Source organism: Dermacentor silvarum, chromosome 4, assembly GCF_013339745.2.
Source record: "Dermacentor silvarum isolate Dsil-2018 chromosome 4, BIME_Dsil_1.4, whole genome shotgun sequence".
Taxonomy (NCBI): domain Eukaryota; kingdom Metazoa; phylum Arthropoda; class Arachnida; order Ixodida; family Ixodidae; genus Dermacentor; species Dermacentor silvarum.
The window spans coordinates 75,056,721-75,075,783 of record NC_051157.2 but is presented as its reverse complement, the minus strand read 5'-3'; the positions used below and the strand labels follow the sequence as shown (position 1 = coordinate 75,075,783).

At 48.2% G+C, this 19,063-nt stretch overlaps 1 protein-coding gene across 1 annotated transcript in view; it reads right to left on the bottom strand.

Annotated features, from left to right (window-relative positions):
- Positions 1-19,063, bottom strand: part of LOC119450253 (nocturnin-like) — a 26,715-nt gene extending 7,652 nt beyond the window's left edge. The window contains 1 exon segment of the mRNA XM_037713641.2: positions 18,470-19,063. Coding sequence (XP_037569569.1) covers positions 18,470-18,708 — 239 coding nt within the window. The 5' untranslated portion in view covers positions 18,709-19,063.

Sequence of the window (19,063 nt, the reverse complement as noted above, 5' to 3'; positions counted from 1 at the left end):
TTACCTATGTATGTAGATCGCCTCGCCAGAAAAACCATCCACATGCCAGATTCATAGGAAAGCGCCGCTGATACGTGAGATACGAGGCACAGATAAGCGGCAAACAGTGGAAGACGAGATACGCCGTTCAGTTGGCACCCATAGGTACTTTTGTGCACGGTGATCGGAACAACACAGCATACCTATTTTCGTCCTACCTTTTCATGGCTATTCTCTCTCGTCGTGTAGCATCTCAACGAAACACGCTTAGAATGCATTAAAATCAACACGACAGGGCCAGTGCTCCTCGCCCAACATTAATTTCGAAATACCAAAGCAATGTACACGAAATCGCACTCACTCCAACGTTATGCCCGTCCCGTCTATTTTCGTTCGTTATCGCTCTCTGAACCCGGTATCGCGAAAGGTCAACGCAAGCCGCGTACTCTATACCGCTAGCCAGGATCGCTGACGTCAGCTTCCCCGATCGGTCATGTGCTACGTGCAACTTGTCAGGCCAAAGGTGCGCGATAAGGGCCCGTCACGCGCGCACGCGATAGGCCTGATAACGTTTTTTCCGGGACGTTATCCTCCATTCTTTCCCCGCCAAATGAAACGTACAGCTTCTTTGCCAAGCCACGCGCCTTGCGGGCTCGTGCTGCATGCACCACTTGAGCTAGGCGCCGCGATACCGTTTTCGCCGACTTCGGCGCCTGCATTTGCATCCCTCCTCCGTGGCGCTGTTCATAAAGTCTAACCCGTATATAACGAACCCGGATACAACGAACCCGGATACAACGAACCCGGATACAACGAACCCGGATACAACGAACCCGGATACAACGAACCCGGATACAACGAATTAGTCTTTATATCGGACAGGCGACACTTGATGGCCGATACCCACGTAAAATGACTACCTCATAATGCACCGGACATTGGAAATATCGATATCGGGTCGTCCACTATAGCGGGCGAGGACCTGGCTCGTCCAACGCTTTAGGATGCACTTTTGCCGTTAATGTGCTGCGCCGGCATTGTACAGTACTTACAATGACGCAAGAGGACCGGAGCAGTTAGGCCTACATAATTTCGCGAGTCGAGAACGCTATACTTAATGGCGATGAGGAAACTAAGGCAGAAGCTAAAATTACCATCTACTACGCGTAGTTATCATTTGAATAAATGAATAGCTGCGGCCCGCGACTACGACAAAGTAGTCCCTTAGGACCAAATAAAGTTTCTTGTCTGTCTGTGTCTGTTCCTGGCTTCTGTTCTTCACCGGAGAAAACAAATCCGTATATCGAACCAACGCAACACAGACGTTCGTACACATTCGTAAGAGGCGAGTTCGGGTGTATCGAATTACCGGATATATGGAACTATTTTTAAAGCATAAGCCTCTTTGTTATAATCGGGTTCCCCCCCACTGTATATCGTTCTGCACTTCAGCAAAATATGGAAACGCACTGCTGTTGGATGACTGTGGCTTGCTGAGTCATGACAGGTTTGTAGGTGAAGCATACAGTGAACTTCCAAATAAGTGAACACTAGTGAGACACACACACACACACACACACACACACACACACACACACACACACACACACACACACACACACACACACACACACACACACACACACACACACACACACACACACATTATATATATATAGCGACAAACACGCACGAAGGACAGCAGGTCATCACTGATTGCGCTTGCTGCTCACTTGCTAGAGAAGTTGCGCCCTCAAAATATTATTTCCATTAAACAACGCCCTACAAACCACGCCGGAGCTCAAATACCAGCTTTTCTTTTTTTAAATCGTTTAGTTGCTGGAGCGCAGCGAAGTATACATACAGCACGAAAAAAAAAAGCAATTAAATGTAAGATAACCACACGTGGTTCAAAGCTACCCTAAACGCTATACTTTCATCGTGTTTTTTTTTTTTTTTTTTTTTTCAAAAAGGCTTGTTATTTCAGCGGCACCACCGTTTCGGTACGTCAAGAACGAAGCCAAGCTAATGTTATCGCCACTATCCCCACATTTAGTTGACAAACATTCCATGAAGTCCGACACGCTTTTAACTACCTTACTTACGTTACAGACGCACGGGAATAAAAACCATGAAGTCGACACGCTTTTAACTACGTTACTTACGTTACAGGCGTACGACAATAACCGCGCGAGAGACAATTAGCTACACAATCCTTCCCGACAAATAGGGCAGTGTGCTGATATCTTTTGTTCAAGTGTGATACTCGGATATTTCTTTAACAGTCAAAGAACACGATAACAAGTGGGTTAGTCGCAATGCAAAGTCTTTCGCATGTTATTTTTTTTTTTTTTTTACTTTTTCCATTTTATTCTATGCCTCCCCATTACTGTCAAATCCACCACAAACACACCTCTCCTGCTGCTCTTTCTGGTTGTCTGCTATGACGCTAAAGGCTCATTCACACTAGGCCGACACGACACCGATTTTGGTCTGCCGACTGTTATCGACAGCAGTTGACACTGTTGACGGAAGACGCTGTGGTCAACAGTTTAAAGGAAGGAAGACGCTGTCGCCAACTGTCGGCAGACCAAAATCGGTGTCCTGTCGGCCTAGTGTGAACGAGCCTTAAAGGATGCCAACTGACAAACAAGCTATCATCGCTGCAGGAAATGGGGAAAGCCACCGATGGCAGAAAAGTGGCGCTGAGGTCCTGCGTCATCGTTTCTACGACTCGGCACTTGGCAGAGAGAACAGCGTTGGAGTAAAATAGCGCTGTAGTGATAACCGTGGCACGAACGCTTGGATCTTTTTTTTTTTTTTAAGGAAAATGCGACATTGGGCACTGCTTATGACAACGGGGGCAGGGTGAGGGGCCATACGGGTAGGAAGGCCTAAATCGGGATTTTACGTACGTAAAATTTAAAAAAATATATAAAAGAGGTCTTGGCTGGCTGTGCGCAACACGTAAGCGTTGATAAGAGGCGATAGCCGCCTATCTACACCTCTCAACTACATACTCCTCTACGATGCAAGAATCAAAGGCCGACGGAAGGGAGATAGCGAGGATTGCTGTAGTACAACTAGAGATGCACAATCACTCAAGCTTCAGTTGGCAGCGTAACCTCAGAGAGCACGAGAATCGGAGGTTACCCTCGAACAAAAAATATAAACGAAAATGAGAAAGAGGCAAAAGATTGCCCCCGAGCGACTTTGCTCGTTTAGCAAGATAAGAAAGTTCACTCGCTGCCTTATCTAAGCGCACTGTCATCTTTCTCGAACGATGCAAGTCACGCTGCAGATGTGGAAACGAGAGGCTACTGGCGGGCAGAGTACAAGGGGCTGTATAGTACGCATACTCCCAGCCTCTTACCTTGGGCCTTTATGAAATGACAGCCACTGCGCACTTTTGTTTTCTCTTTTTCTCTCAAGGTACAGCCAAATGAGCGATAAGAGACTATGTTAAACACTAAACAGCGAACGTTTAAAAGAAAGCGACACGAGAATTCGTACACGTAGCTGGTGTCATCAAAATTATACGCGTAGGTTCACAAGAAGCTGGCGATTGAGAATGAAACTGATAAAGCTGAAATCAGAGGAAGGCAATTGATTTAACCAAGTCGGCCCGGCATTTTAGGTGGAGTTTCTTTGATAATATACTTTGGATGTATTGAGTCCCTTATCCCGCGTTTGTATGTGCCTTAAAGAGCGAAAACAAAAACGCACAGGTCGCTGTCATTTGATAATGGTCCAATGTTATCCATGACTGGGATGGGAAAAGGATCACAGTAAAACGAAAAACTGCGAAAGAAGAAACCGTTCCCCAATAGGCCTTATATCCAATAAGCCATAATATACAAGATCCCGTATTAGAAACCCGTAAATGAATTCGCGTAAATGGATTCTGGGGTTTTACGTGCCAAAACCACGATTTCATTATGAGTAACACCGTTATGGGAGACTCCGGATTAAGTTTGACCACCATGGGATCTTTAACGTACCCCCAATGCACGAAACACGCGCGTGTTTTTTTTTTTTTTTTTTTTCTCTCATTTCGGCCCCATCGAAATGCGGCCGCCGCAGCCGGGGTTTGATCCTGCGACCTCGTGCTTAGCAGCCCAACAACATAGCCGCTAAGCCACCGCGGCGGGTTATGTTCGTTTAAAGATCATACGAGATTATTGAATCATATGATGAGATGAACCCATATGATCACATGATGCAATCATGCGGCGTATTTTTTTTTTAAATTTTTCTGTAAGGAAACTCTACAAGATAACATGAAAGCGTGGCTTGGAAAATCGCACAGTAAGGATGTAAGAAAAATTAAGGAGGGGGGGAGGGGGGGGGGGGGCGTTCTGCACTAACATGACAAGGTCCTGGTCGCTGTCACCACGTAGCATCAGACTTGATGCGACAACTGAGTGCACGCCGCATTTACGTAAAGACTATTTAAGCTGTAAAACACACGTATACGCTGGATCCAGAAGGTCACTATTTATTATATTGATAGGGACGGCACACGAAGCTTAGGAGAGAGCTGTTTTTCAACTGCTGCAATTCACTCCTGACTTCCAATGGACCTTATTGCGGTGGTGCATGCATGGAATTGTTATAAAACACAAATTACAATAAATTGCAGTGTAAATGCGCGAATGTGCTCTTCAAAACATTTCGAAGCGCCGCCACTTCACGGCGCTTAAAAAGAAAGGAGCTTAAGACACGGCGACCTTTTTTTGTCACCCGCGATACTAACAACACACAGCCGACTCAGTCCGAGGCCTACCTTGGCGCCATGCGTAGGGCCGCTCCCAAGTGCAGAGGCTGACGCATCGTTCCCATTCGACTCCTAACAACGAAGCACAATTAGCAGCGCGCTGTCCACCGCACGAAGCCTACACACAGACTACTATCAAAAGACGGCTAGCTTGCCGCTTCAGCCTGGCGACAAGATTTCTCTGACATGAGTCGCACGCAAAACACACGACGTCAAATCATGGAAACTGCGAAACCACAAGCTGGGGGCAACGAAGTGGGACTATATTTAGATCCGAGAAAGCGCCCGCTATTTCCAGCGGTAGCCCCCTTTCGGCGGCAACGGAGAGAAAAAATAAATAAATAAAAGGAACAAATCAAAACGACACCGGGAGAGACGGAAAGGTTGCCAACGCGAGCGGTGCAAAACAGCTGTGCGGTAAGCCAGCTATACATACGGCGCATGCAAATGCGCGAAAGTGTTACAGGGTCGCGGAGGCTATAAGGAATTGAACGGACTGGTGCACGGCAACGAAAGCTCGAAGCACCGCACGAGAGAGCTGCTGCTCGGGATTTCGCGATCCTGCAATGTCGCTCGTCAAAGAGTTTTGAAGGAAGTGTTCTCACTTCCTTCTCACAGGTCGCTGCGTGCACGACCAAACGTTCTTGTGTTGCAGGTTACGCTTACCTCGGCAAGTTATACAACTCCCAGCTAAAACTTCAAGGGCCTTTAAGAACAATAACGCTCGAGAGACGGAAAGCTGTACCTTTGTATACCCGTATGTTGCCCATGTTCAATGAAATTCAAGCTTCCTGGAAATCTCAAAATAATGAGACAGCGAAAGAGAGAGACAAATGAGAATTTATTAGAGGAAACGCAGAGAGATCTGCCTGATGGAATAGTAATCCCGCCTACTACTCTGCTCAGAGGGAAGGGGACAAAGAGTGCTATGGGGGAGTGATGATAACGACAGACAGTAGGATGCGACTGTATACACATTCCTGCCCGAAGGACCCGTTCGCAGCGTTGAATCTAAACCATGTTAATGAAAAATTCTAACAGAGCCTTCTTGGGACGCTTCATTCGTATGTCCGGACAAGGGCCCAGCAATATTCTTTTTTTTTTAAGTAACTTTTAAAGGGACACTAAAGAGAAAAAAAATGATTTCCTCTGCATTAATAAATATTCTACAATACCAAAAGCGCCACTATTACTGCGAGAAGAGCCTTGGTAAACCAGAAATGGCGCAAAACGGAAAGACAGGTGGCAACGGCGCCTTGAAGTTTCTGCAACAGCTCCTCGTGAAGTCGTCGATTGTGACGGCGTCTGCTAAGGCCTAGTTGATTTTTTTTATCGGTAATAACGGGTACAGATTGTGTTATAAGGAAGCCAAAGATTCAGTTTTGGGAGCTTTCACCGAGAAAACGCGGCCCAAATACGACAAAAGTACTTAGAAGTTCGAGACCTCAAACTGACGTATACCGGCGCTTGTGTTTCGGCGCCAAATTCAAAAGCAATGGAACCATACAACCTTCATTTTCTCTTCTAATAACTGACCTACTATCCTGAAATTAACGAAAACATTTTCCAAGAATACTTTATTAATCTAAAAAGGTTTAGTGTTTCTCTTTAATCAACAAGGTCGAATACAACCGATTAGGCGACATTAATCTGAGCTTGCCGAACGTACCTGTGCGTTAAACAGTGGCCCGACAGAGAGAGAGAGAGAGAGAGAGAAAAGGGAAAGTTAAGACACAAACATACCTCGTCCTTCCACACAGAAAGCGTTGCACTTGCGCCTCAACTTCCATACCACGACTGCTAGTAACTATGATACGGCTGCTGTGGCGGGGAGGTCAACAAAAAAGAAAAACTCCGACTCGTAGAAATCAATCAGTGACACCGTACGGGCGCGAGAATTCTCGTTCAAATCCACTCCGGATTCTCTGGAGGCCAACAAAAAGCAGCACAACGCAGTGGATGTACTACGCGGTCGGTGTGCACTGTTTCGACGTCCCGGCTCGACTGCGTAGTTGCTCGCTCGGCTGAGCCGGACGGAGAGTGTATGTCTCTCCGGGGTGTGCGGGTGTTGACGAGCGACCAGAAAGCTCGCTATTCATTGAGACGACGGGAAGTTATGCTCCGCAAAGCGACCTTGCGCCGCCGCCGCCGAATGCATGGCAGTCAAAGCTCGGTGGGGGTGCCGTCCCGCTGTGACGTCACCAGCATATAGCGGAGCTCGCACATACGCACACCGACAAAGAGGGGGCCGACGTCGGAGGAAGGGGGTGGTGTCGGAGCGGCGGCACTTTCCAAGGTTGCGATGCGACGCGACAGAGTGAAGGAAGGCGAACGCACAAAGCCATTCGAATGTGTGAGATACGTTCGCCTCCTACTCCGTGACGTTCGAAGGAAACGCCCAGCCGGCCGGACCTGTCGGCGTCCGTACAAACACCGCGCATCGCGTGCGTGAAGAGCCAGCTAAACCCGGGAGCCTGGAAGGACCATGTATGGTGTGGCTGATGAACGGCGGATAGCTCGGGGAAATTATGAGAGCGGTGATGCAGTGAGTCGGCCGGTGGTGAAGTGTCGTAAATGCCGGCGTCTGGATTACGTTTCGCGGGTGCGTCTCTATAGGGATGTGTCACTTTCTCCCTCTTCTTTCTTTTTCTTTCCTTTTCGTTTTCTGTGTGGCCTATACCTGAGGACGTGTTTTAAGCAGCATTTCGGCTGCGAGTGCTGAACTTGATCATTTCATTTCGTCTTTGATGTCATGCCACGCTGGGGTCGAGCACTGCCAGCAAGAAATCGCGATGACTCAGCTAGTATTGCCACTCTGATATAGCTCCCACGGTGCTGCAAGGAACTGGGATCGAGTACAGTTGGTGTGGATTTTTGGAGACGTGCTCACCCAAAAAAACGGCAGCTCAAAAAATGGCATGTTTTGAGTTGCCACGTAATTTAAAGGGACTATAAATGCAAATACTAAGTCAAGCTAAAGTGATGGATTAGTATTCGAGTATCTCTAAGGCGTCAATATTATCGCGGACAGAGCCTTAGTAATCGAGAAATTGAGGTAAATGCAGGGCACGATTAGACTCCCCCGGGACATTCAAGTACTTGCCCGATGACAAAGGCACTCCTCATTTAAATTCTGTCACTATATAGTAATCAATGATTCATTATAAAATACATTACTGTATTGTATTACAAGACGAACTAAAATGCTACTTGACCAGCTCTATTTCATTTTTTAGAAAAAACGTCCCAGTTTCACCCGAAAGGCGAAGCATCAATTACATAGCAAAGTAGTAGAGAGCTGTACGGAGTAAGAATAGTGGTTTTATCAGCTGCATAAACTTCGACGCATTCGCTTACTAACTGAATTAACAAGCACGGTGTCAGCGCGCACAAGCAAACATGAATAGATTCATACTCGATGACCGCAGACAACCACTGTCAAAACACTGGCGTGAGCAAGCGCGGCTGCAGCAGCGAGTGAAAGTTCGTGCGGTCTATCGCTTCGACGGAAAGTGAGCGGCGAAAGCACAGCGCATACAAAAGTAAGAGCCGTGTGGAGATCGCTTTCAAGATACGGTGCGCGCGACAGCCCGCAGCCGCGCTAAGTTCAAGTACGCACTTGCCAGAAGAGTAGAAGTCGCACCCCCTCCCTCCCGCGCTGCCTTCCCGCTTTCGTCCTTTCGCGTGGGAGATTGTCGCCAGTTCCCTTTACGCCCGGTCGCAAGATACGCATTTGGTGCCGCAGCTAAACGGCGCCATCATATTCATATTTATATAAGCATGTGATCACTGCATACATGCACCGTAGTCATCAGCGCGTGGTTCTTCAGACTAATGCGTCAAGATACGAATATCAAGCACAAAATACACATGCAAAGGTAGAGATTACGCAGTACGTAAACACCATCATGGAATCTAATTGCAGGCAAATTCAGTAACCGTGTCTCGCCGTGTCTAATTAGTAAAGCATATGTATGTATAGTATTCGAACGTACGTACGTAAGTGCGTGCATGTGACGACGTAAGTGCGTGCATGTGTGTGTGTGTGCGTGCATGTGTGTGTGTGTGCGTGCATGTGTGCGTGCATGTGTGTGCGTGCATGTGTGTGTGCGTGTGCGTGTGTGCGTGTGCGTGTGCGTGTGCGTGTGCGTGTGCGTGTGCGTGTGTGTGTGTGTGTGTGTGTGTGTGTGTGTGTGTGTGATAACTACGCGTAACAAATCAGCGCGGGTCGTCGTCTGCTATCTAGGCTGGACTTCCCGTGCTTTCAATTTAAAAGTGAGTGAGTGAGTGAAACAACTTTATTGAGACCAGCGGATTGAGGCCTGGGCCTAGGCCGCGCCAGGGGTGGTATAGAGAGACCCTGTCTCCCGGCCGCCTCTCGAGCTCGCTGGATGGCCCATAGTTGATCTTGCAGATCTGAACTGATCAGCGCGGCTTTCCACCGCGCCCCAAGCTGTTCTGGGGAGACTGCATTTTTATCTTGAACATGCGCGCAATCCCATAGCATGTGTTCTAGGGTGGCGTGTTCTTTCCTACACAATTTGCACTTATAAGCTCTTGAAAACATATGCTTCGCCTGACCCATTGTTTTTTTTTTTTTCAAAAACACGCCGTCAATGGCAATGTTTGAGCAATAGAGTAACTGTTTTCCATTGTTCTTTTGTTTCCTTTTCTTTGCCGTATGTCGCATGTCAAAGCATTTTCGAACACTCCTTCATAGACGGTTTCGACGTCACAGTGACGCATATCAGGTTTTGACGTCACAGCGACACGCTCGTCACACAGATACGTATGCTACTGCTTCCTTAGGTCAGAATACCTTCGGGTGTTTATATTTTTCTTTCTTTTTTTAAGACTTAGTGTCACGAGGACATTTCCGTTCCGTATCAGTACTCCTTCGTCACGGTTGGCGAATCTGCAGCGCGCAAAGAAGCAACAGTGCATATACATTCCTGCGTTTAGCTTTCTTGGTATCCCACCTTTTTCTTTTTTCCCGAGACAAGATATAGCGGAAGTCGCAAGCTATATATTTGCTTCTCGTTGAAAACCGAAAAGCCTAAAACCTAAACCTAAAACTAGGAATTTGCCGAACGATGCGTTGCGAACAAATAAACGATATTTGGCGAACGCTTTCCGAAAGCAGCTGGCAGCACCCAAATTTAGCGAAAACGAGCGAACTGCTACGGGAATCAAGAACTGCGAAATCATGGATTAAAAAAAAATAACTCGGATGGCACAGCAATACATGTTGAACGTTGGCGCAGGCACGACCTTCCATTACGCGAAGCATTAAAAAGTCTTAATCATACAAAGAGCAGAAATGACCTATATAAACCAAGGCACTAGTCTGGTGTGCACGTCAGGCAGCACTAAAGCATCCTGGTGTGCACACCAGATGACACCAGACCATGCTGGTGTGTACACCAGAACACACCAGACCATGCTGGTGTATTTTTCGACTGGGGTGCGTTACAATCCAACTTTGTTGGACCAGCGTGGAAGCAATAATACTCTGAAGGTTTTCAAGGGCAACAGGGAAAGGCTGTCGTATCCTTTACCACTCAAGAATCTGAGAAATGTCTGGCACTTCATATTTGGCCAGACATGCCAGCGGCGTCAAGTGACCGCTTCCCAACACCTTCGCCCTCCCCTCACATCTCCCGCCGCGAAGCACTACCGACACTTCGCTTTAAGTATTATATCACAGAAAAAAAAAAAAAAAACTACGGCCGTGTTATACAGCACACGGAAGCTCATGATGAAACACACCTCGCTCACAAGTTCATCATAAGTATACCGTCTCCTTCCATTTAGTATATAAACTAGTTAAGCCTTGCAAATGGAAAGCTTCCCACCTCTAGTACGAGGCGGCCTTAGGTACAGTGCCACACCCAGATATGGTTGCCGGCTAAGTACACGACAAGAGATATCCCAAAGCGCACTCGTTGAATCCATGCAAAACACGAGCCTTACAACCTTAGCTATAAATCAATTCCTCGGAGCAAGCCTTCCTCGAGATAAAAGTAACAGATCACGTGACAGTCTAGGTACAATGAACGGCGACGTGAACAGGAGGAAGGAGTGCGGCTGTACAGGAACGCCAAACTCATCGTATTCGCCACACAGCGTTCGTCACAAAAAAAAAAAAAAGTACAAGTCTTACATAAAACAACCCCTCCAGCCACCCAAACCATCAAAAGCCAGCCAGCCTGCCGACGACGATGGCAACCTCAGGCGACCAATGCATGTGGACGTTATTGGAGCTTATTAATACCCTAGGCTCGTACATACCCTAGGCGTCGCCATGACCAACTTCTGTAATGCCGACACGACAATTACAGGTTTCGGTCAAAAAGGAGAAAATCATTTTAGTAGTCATGCAAAGTCTACTGGCTATGACCATCAGCGCGAGTCGCTCTACAGGCGCTGCTGCGTTACCTAAAGGATACCGGATCGTGCGACGAGACTGTGCGACACAGTTCACTGTGCGACGTTCTATGTCTCATCGGGACATTAACACTTAGTATGACAATGTGGCTCCTTTACAGGTTATGTGATAGCGCCTTCACAGAAGGCTTTATATTGTTCACGTCTTCGCTTCTTTTTATCGAATCTTTCGTACCCTTTTCCCCTTCCCTAGTACAGGGTAGCCAACGGGAAATATCCTCTGGTTAACATTCCTGTCCTTCCTTTGTTTTTATTTTTCTATCTCTTTGTTGGCTACGAGCCTGACGCTGATGATGGGCGCTGGCAAGCGGTCTTCGTCAACTGGTGAATGACGCTACGACTACGAGGTATATATCTGTGCAGGACAGGACAGTGCAGGACATCATTGCTGAATGCCACCGCTTCGAAGAAGCCAAAAGCCGTCGTATTTGCTCACAACTTTTCTCGCCTTCCTAATACGGCTGCAACATCTAACTGCGAAGACCTCCATCTCCCACCCGCGCCGGCTGCATCCCACAGTATTTTGCGCATCGTCCGCCGGGAGATTGAAGCTGCATCTCCAGTTTCTTCCCAGATTCGCGCCCCAGACAATTCCCAAGCAAGAATATCTCTTATTCAGACCGTTGTACGGCAAGAGTTGGCCAATGTCGGACTCCGGTCACTTAGCCCAGTCCACAGACCCAACTACCGTTCACTCGGCATACCCCCTCTACCACGAAGTTCGCACGCTCGTCCTCCTTATCGAAACCCGGAGGAATGGCGCACCTCTGATGACAGGACTTCTGCTGTGGACGCGTCGGACATATTCCTCGCCACTGTCGCAGTTCTTGGAACTCGCAGCGTTGGCCGAGCTATCAAAATACCCAGCACCTCCACCAAAATGTTACGGGGAAAGAGGGGTTTAAATTATAGTTACAGAATATTTACAACTGGCATACAAGGCATACAAGACGCAAAACCAGTCCGCGGGCCGTCAGAGAGCGTCGTCGTCTTTTCTATTGTCCTCAGCGTTGTCTCGAGCATTGCTTGGCAACTATAGAGAGAGAGAGATTGATAGAGAGAGAGAGAGTGAGAGCATCCGGGGAAGGTTTGAATTCGATTTCGACACCGGGTGGAAACGGCGCGCTTTCGGTGAGAGGACGCCGGGGAGAGGGAGACTGCGTGGCGCTGAGCCAGCTCCTTCGTCGCTGCGTATCAACTCTCGCGCGACTTCGTCGCCAGACTGCGCTTTGCCGCTGTTGTCCTTGACACACGGGTTGGCGAGAGTGACCTCACGCGCCAGGACCCGAAGGGTTCGCCCTTGCACGCGGTCATTTGCGCAAGCGCCGGCTCATATGCCTGGCATTCGGTTTCAGCATACTGCACCGCACGCACCGAAACTCTCTGAAAAACGGTGATAAAACCAACAGGTTTTCGGTCTCGCTTGCTTTCCTGATCTAGCCAGGTGTTCGCGACAAAAGTTTACGGAGTTTGGGTTCTGCGAAAGAGCTGCTTTTGCGAGGCAGCTTAGGTGCGCAGCCAATTAATGACACGTACTTGGTGCCGCCGTAGTTGTTTCATTCGGCTTCGCTTATTTTCGCTCGCGTAATAATAATAATAATAATAATAATAATAATAATAATAATAATAATAATAATAATAATAATAATAATAATAATAATTCCATCTCTACATTGGGATGCACAAAAGGAAGGGGGGAATTAACGTTTGACGAAACTCCCACACCCAGCGTATACAGCAGGGACATAATATTTACGTACTAGTGATGCAAGTTCCGATTCACCCATTCGCAGAGGTGCCACTTGGTCAATGCCCTCACCCGCATTAAAAAGCTGTGCGACGAGTGTCGGCGAGTGGTCACGTGCTTGAGTATATGAGAGTTATCGTATGAGAGTCGAAGAAAAATATTCGACGGTGGGTGATTCGCCGAGGTACACTACTGTTTGAAGGTGCAACTCAAAGTAAAAGGGCTCCGGCTGTAGAGATAGCACTCGAACGAAATGGACTGTACACGGCCATTCGTTGCCATCCTGATTTTACATTAAAGTATTTTACACTTACAGCTCGGCGAGAGACACTTCTCGGGAATTTAGAGTCACGTGATCCTGGTAGGACGTAACACAAGTGGTCACGATAATTAAACGTGTACGAGTGCGCGCATGCACTCCATTCAAACTCCGTGCCAGCATTGGGGCTGGTGAAACCATTCCTACCACTCATCCGTTCACCGCGCCGTCCAAATGTTCAAAACGCGTGTCTCGGCTTTTACAGTGCTACTAGCGTGAACGCAGCCATTTTGGTTAGGGCAAGTTAGATGTGTGGGAAAGCCACTTGGTGTGCCGTCTATCATCCGTTCCATCGCGATATGTAGGAAGGTTATTTCTAGACAACGAAGACTTTGTTGTGCAGAAATAAACTTTCCACGCAGCTCGATGAAAGAGCGCTGGCGGCGAAAATCCTGAAGAAATAAATACTTGCACGTGCACCTTAGTACTGTGCCGAAGTGGGACGCTGTAAAAGGAAAAGCCAGGAGCGGCGGTTGTGTCAAGCTGTGTTATAGCTATCGCGATCTTTGTTTCTCGCCTAATGCAAAGCTGCTCAGATTCTTGCTCATGTGAGATAACTTGGAACGTTTAGTGGAAATATCCGTGTCCTCTTAGCTCACGGATTAAGTCTTCGATGCATCGGTGATAATACCGTCCTCTGACGCTATCATGACATGCATGACGAAGGCGTTAAAAAGGGGAGGACACAATCAGTACGCCCTTCAAGGCCAACGTAGTCAGCCTGAAAAGGATACAGAAATCAGTCCAGACCCCCAAAGTATACTTTAAAAGGCCTACTTCCATTTATTTGGGGGGATAAACTTGATTATAACTGGAGAATGAAGCTCGCGGACTTCGCTTTATTGAATTTCGCGCCGTAGTAACGTCAGCGTCGGCCCGTCACTGTAACGTCACGAATTTCAATCTGTATAGCCTCGCTTTTGGACCATTTGGCGAGAAAGAAAAAGAATTGATTAAAATAAAATAAAAACACTCGTGAAACTTATTAATTTGATATTGAGACATTCATTAATCTGCAATGCAATGCAATAATTTTCTGATAGCCATTTAACTGGAACCGGCGATGCTATCCTGGGCGTCGTCAAATTCCGCCATATTGTCGAATCCGCCATCTTGTCTTCTCTGATTGTACAATGAGGTGGCTACGTCTTCTCCGATTGGCTCAACACGCCAAGATGGCGGAATGCCACAAACATATGGCGGAACGTCACGGCGACCAGGTGCTGGAGATTACAGGCGACGACCACCACCCGCCTTTGGTTGTAGTTTCTTATCTGGCTCACCAAGCCTTCTCTCACATTGAGAGCGACCGTTTTGCAATTTCACAAGCATGTTTTTCTTAATACAGGCGGAAAATATTCCTCTTTAGCGTCCCGTTCGTCGGTTACGTTGGTAGCCTTAACACATCGACCATTTGCGTCGCACGTCAGTCAAGAAAAAAAAATTTAGTGAGGCGTATTCCGCGCAGACGGCTAAAATAATACGCTCACGTGCCTTGTTAACGGCCTTTTCCGTAGCTTCCCATTCTGACAGGGGAAAAAGCCCGCGCGCCCCCTTTCCTGCCACTCCAGCAATCACAAAGCGACAAACGTACGTCGCCCGACCTTTCTCTGGATAAGCAGCGCCGCTCTTCCACCCTTTCTTGCACTCTCACGCGGCATGCAGTGCACAGAGCGTACGACCTCGACGCCCGTGAGGCTCCACGTCACTTTGCATACACCGCAATGTAGGTCAGGCGGCGAGCGGCTTATCAGCGTCACAAGGGCTTCTCCCTTCGAAGCTGACCTTGGCGGGCAGGTGTCTTCGCGGGCTCTATTAATAATCTTTGTGCACCAAACGGTTAAAGCGGGTTAACGGCAAGACGAGTTCCCTTTGGTAACCCTGCGTTCGCTTTCGACGCTGGTAAAAGGGTACAGCAGAACGCATATACCCTTTGGTAACAACTGCATAATGGCACATCTCAGATCAGGCGCTCAAGCGTAAAGCTGAACGCTAAAGTTAAGGATACATGACCTACAGCAGGATGTACAGTCACAGGGACTTGTAAAATATATTCACATGAGAGATGGGCTGTTGAATTAGTGCTGAATGATTTAACCGGACTTGCCACCTACGACTCCGGATGGTATAGATGAACTATGGAACAGAAAAAGGCCACAAACTCCACTCCGCGACACCCCCCCCCCCCTTTTTTTTTTTTTAAGAAAGGAAACTCACTGCCACGAGTACTGTAGGCAATTTACAGTCTGGCCAAGGCCTCTCATACGTCTTACGGTACAGCCCTTACGGACTTTCATTCAAGACCGCGATCCCGAACGCAACACGCAAATCAAGAAGCAAATCGTGCCAGGTTCTGACATAGCAGTCGGACGACTTGGCAATCAGTGAGAAGAAGGTAGCGTTGTTTGCGCGAACGCACGCCACAGCTGCGACTTCGCACGAACACATCAGAACGCTTTCGCGTCGCGCTACGCTAAATCATTATGCCACGGTCTTCGCCTCAGGATTTAACGAAAGCACCACGTTCCGCTTGTTTGCACACCACTGAGCTACCATCTACATTTATTTAATGGTCATCAAAGCATGTGATAAAAGGACTTTCATAGGGTCTAGTTGGTGCGTATATGACATGATTAAAAGCGAGATATAAAAAGAATACACGGCTCGAAACAAAAGGGTAAAAACGGGACAAGCGCTACTGTCAGCAGTTTATTCGACAACGTCGTTATGAAATATATATATATATATATATATATATATATATATATATATATATATACGATGCGCGCATGCGCAGGTGCGATAATGGAAACGAAAAAAAAAAGAATTTCACTTTCTGATATACATGACCTCGAGGAATCTGATTTCTTTCGCGTAGAAAGAAACGGAAACAAGAGCTTGTCCCCTGTCTACGCTTCTTCCTTTTTTTCGTGCCACGTCTGCTTTGTTGCGCTCTTTAATCACATCAAAGGCATGAGAGGTTTGTCTATTAAGCAGCCAGCTATCCCAATATCCTAAATAAGTCTACACCTGAATACTAAAACAAGGCAACAAATTACAAAGAAAATAAAAAAATACTAACTCGGCCTTCTCGGCATGCAGTTTTCCTGGAGAGTTGTGCCATAGTTCAGCTACTACATGTTCAGTCTGAAAATTTTGTAACTCAACTATCAGCAATGTTGCTTTCCAACGTAAAACTGCCGTCTAGAGATGACATCTTACCCTATAAGTGCGGCCTAAGGAAAAAAAAAAAAAAACATGAGAAGTGTGCTGGAATGTGCAGCATAATTATGATATTCCAGGCTTTCTTGAATTCCTGTTCCACTCCGACTACAAATCCGGTTGGAGTCTGTCAAATTTGCAGTCACTTCGAGAACCTTTTCTCCAATACGAGGCAAAAATAGTGACCGCACTCCGGCACCAACCCCACCCTTCACGGCACGCGTGCTCTTCAAACAGGCAGCAGTTACCTTCCACAAGAATTGTAGAATCGGCTTGTGGGTGGTGTCAACGATATTACATTTAGGCCGTGCGTGTATTGGTCAGCCGAATCATCTGATTCATCATCTGGTTGACTGATTGATACAGAAAAATTATCGACTTTGTTGCTCGGTCGTGTTAAGCGTCCCAGAACAGGAACACCTTGGGCAATGAGGGATGACGTAGTGAAGGACTACGGTGTCACTCATTTAAACTTAGGAACCTAAATGAGGTGCTGTACCTATTGTGCGTGTCGTGTGCCTGGCAGACGGTCATCAGGCCAGCAAGCAGAAGCCACTGATTCCTTGGCGAGCGAGCGCGAGCATGGCGCAGAAGCACGTCCAAGGGGAGTTGGAGGACGAGGAAAACGACAGCGCTACTAGAGTTAGTTAACGTGCACTTATATGCAGGAATGTCCATTCAGCCGCACTTCAAGTAATTGCCAACAATGTTTTTTTTTTTTTCTTAACGACAAACTCGCCGTAACGTTACTTCGGTGTGTCAGTCATCAACAATGGGTGAACAAGTGGTCGTCGCCAGGTCAACAAGGCAAGCACTTGTCGCCATGACGAAGACAAGTTACTTTGTCAAAGCGTCGGCTCCCGACAGATGCATCCCTAGCTTGCCCACAGTTGATCATTTGAACTCTCCATCTACTTGAACCTTTTGCCTCAGTTTTCGCACGACTAAACCAAGGAATCAGCGAGCAAATACTCAATCAACCTGTATGCAGTAATGGAGGACACGTCGCCCCGTGCGCTTCTCAACGTAGCCTGTCGCCTAATCTCTTCCCATAAGTCACGTTATCAAGAAAACGAATATCTGCTTGCCTTCTGGGCCTTCGAAACGTGCCCACCACCCCCAAACTGGTCCAGAATTTATGTCGCATGTAAGCGAGGAGTACAAAAGTGCGCTGACCTTGCTTCGTGGCAACGCGGGTAGCAGCTTTTCGTGATCGCTTCGTGGCAAAGACCGGTTGACGCAAGGCGACGAAAAGCCGCTGACGCAACTGTTACATAAGACGCCTTTCGACGCCCGTGTCAGAGCTACAAAAACAAGGACATCCACGTGAAACTCGAGTCAGGCTTGCGTCGCAAAGACAAGGAAAATGACCCAGCCGTCTGGGCGCTATGCGGGCAAACAATGCCAGCAGCAGCCCGCTTTCCTTGTATACATGAATGCAGCTGTTTCTAGGCGTTCCCAGGGAAGCAGCACACTAGCCAGGCAGGCGCTCCGATCGTATGCGAAGTTACCTTGAGTATGAATGGATCGCTCAGGAAAGACATACACGCTCTGTGTCCCCCGGTATACAGTTACACGCACGGTTTGCGGCGAAAAAAGAAACGGGGAAACCCGTAACATTCGTCACGATATGTGTGTCGCAGAGAACGGTTTCACCGCCAGCACGAAATCGGAATGTTGTACTGCACTAACAGTTTGTACTATGTCAAAGCCGTGCATCGTCGCGTTCATCAAGCTGGATCTTGGCGAATCCAGGCATAAGGCAGCTCTGTGAACAAGAGACGAAGCTTTCTTACACTTCCTGCCCGCAAACACCATTTATAGCAGTCTTTCAAAAAGGCTTATCCCGAATCGCCTTTTCCCGCTTGCTTTCGATGACGTATACGACACGCCGGACCGGGCCGTAACTAACACCAGCGCGAACCCGTTTCCACTAAAGAAACAGCGACACCCAATCACAGCACAGTGGAGACCTCACCTGCGGTCGCCCTGTTGCAGGGGCGCCCTGTACAGCTCCCAGAGCGCGGCGGACGACGCGGCCTCATCCTCGGAAGATGCTGCGCCGCGTTGCAGCGACGGCGCCAAGTCCTGGTTCGGCTTGGACCACAGCTGTTCCGAGGCTGAGGGTGTGAACGACACCGGCCTGGAACGTCGCAGCAGGTCCGCCAGGGACTGCGCGAGTCGCCGGCTGCCCACGATCCTGCTACGGGTGCCCATCGGCGGTCACGAACGGCCTGGCGGCGGCGGCGGCGGAGAGAAGCGAGCGGCTGCGAACAGGTGCCCTCCCGTAACTTGGGCGATATCCCCCGCTAGACTACGGATGAAGCCGGTGTCACAATCCCATGTCGTCGCTGGCGCTCCGCGCGGGCCGGGAAGCTTTCCAGATAGAGGAAGGGGACGACGTCATCCTATTCTTTCTGCCAGGGAGCGCGCCGTGCACTGCAGCAGTCGGTGGTGGAGGCCGAAACTCTTCTCGCCGGGGATAGCGGGAGGCAAGGCAAAAGCCCGACCGTCGGCCGCGGCCGCGCTTTTGGCTTCCTCGACGAGAGCCAGCAAGCGAGAGAGAGAGCGT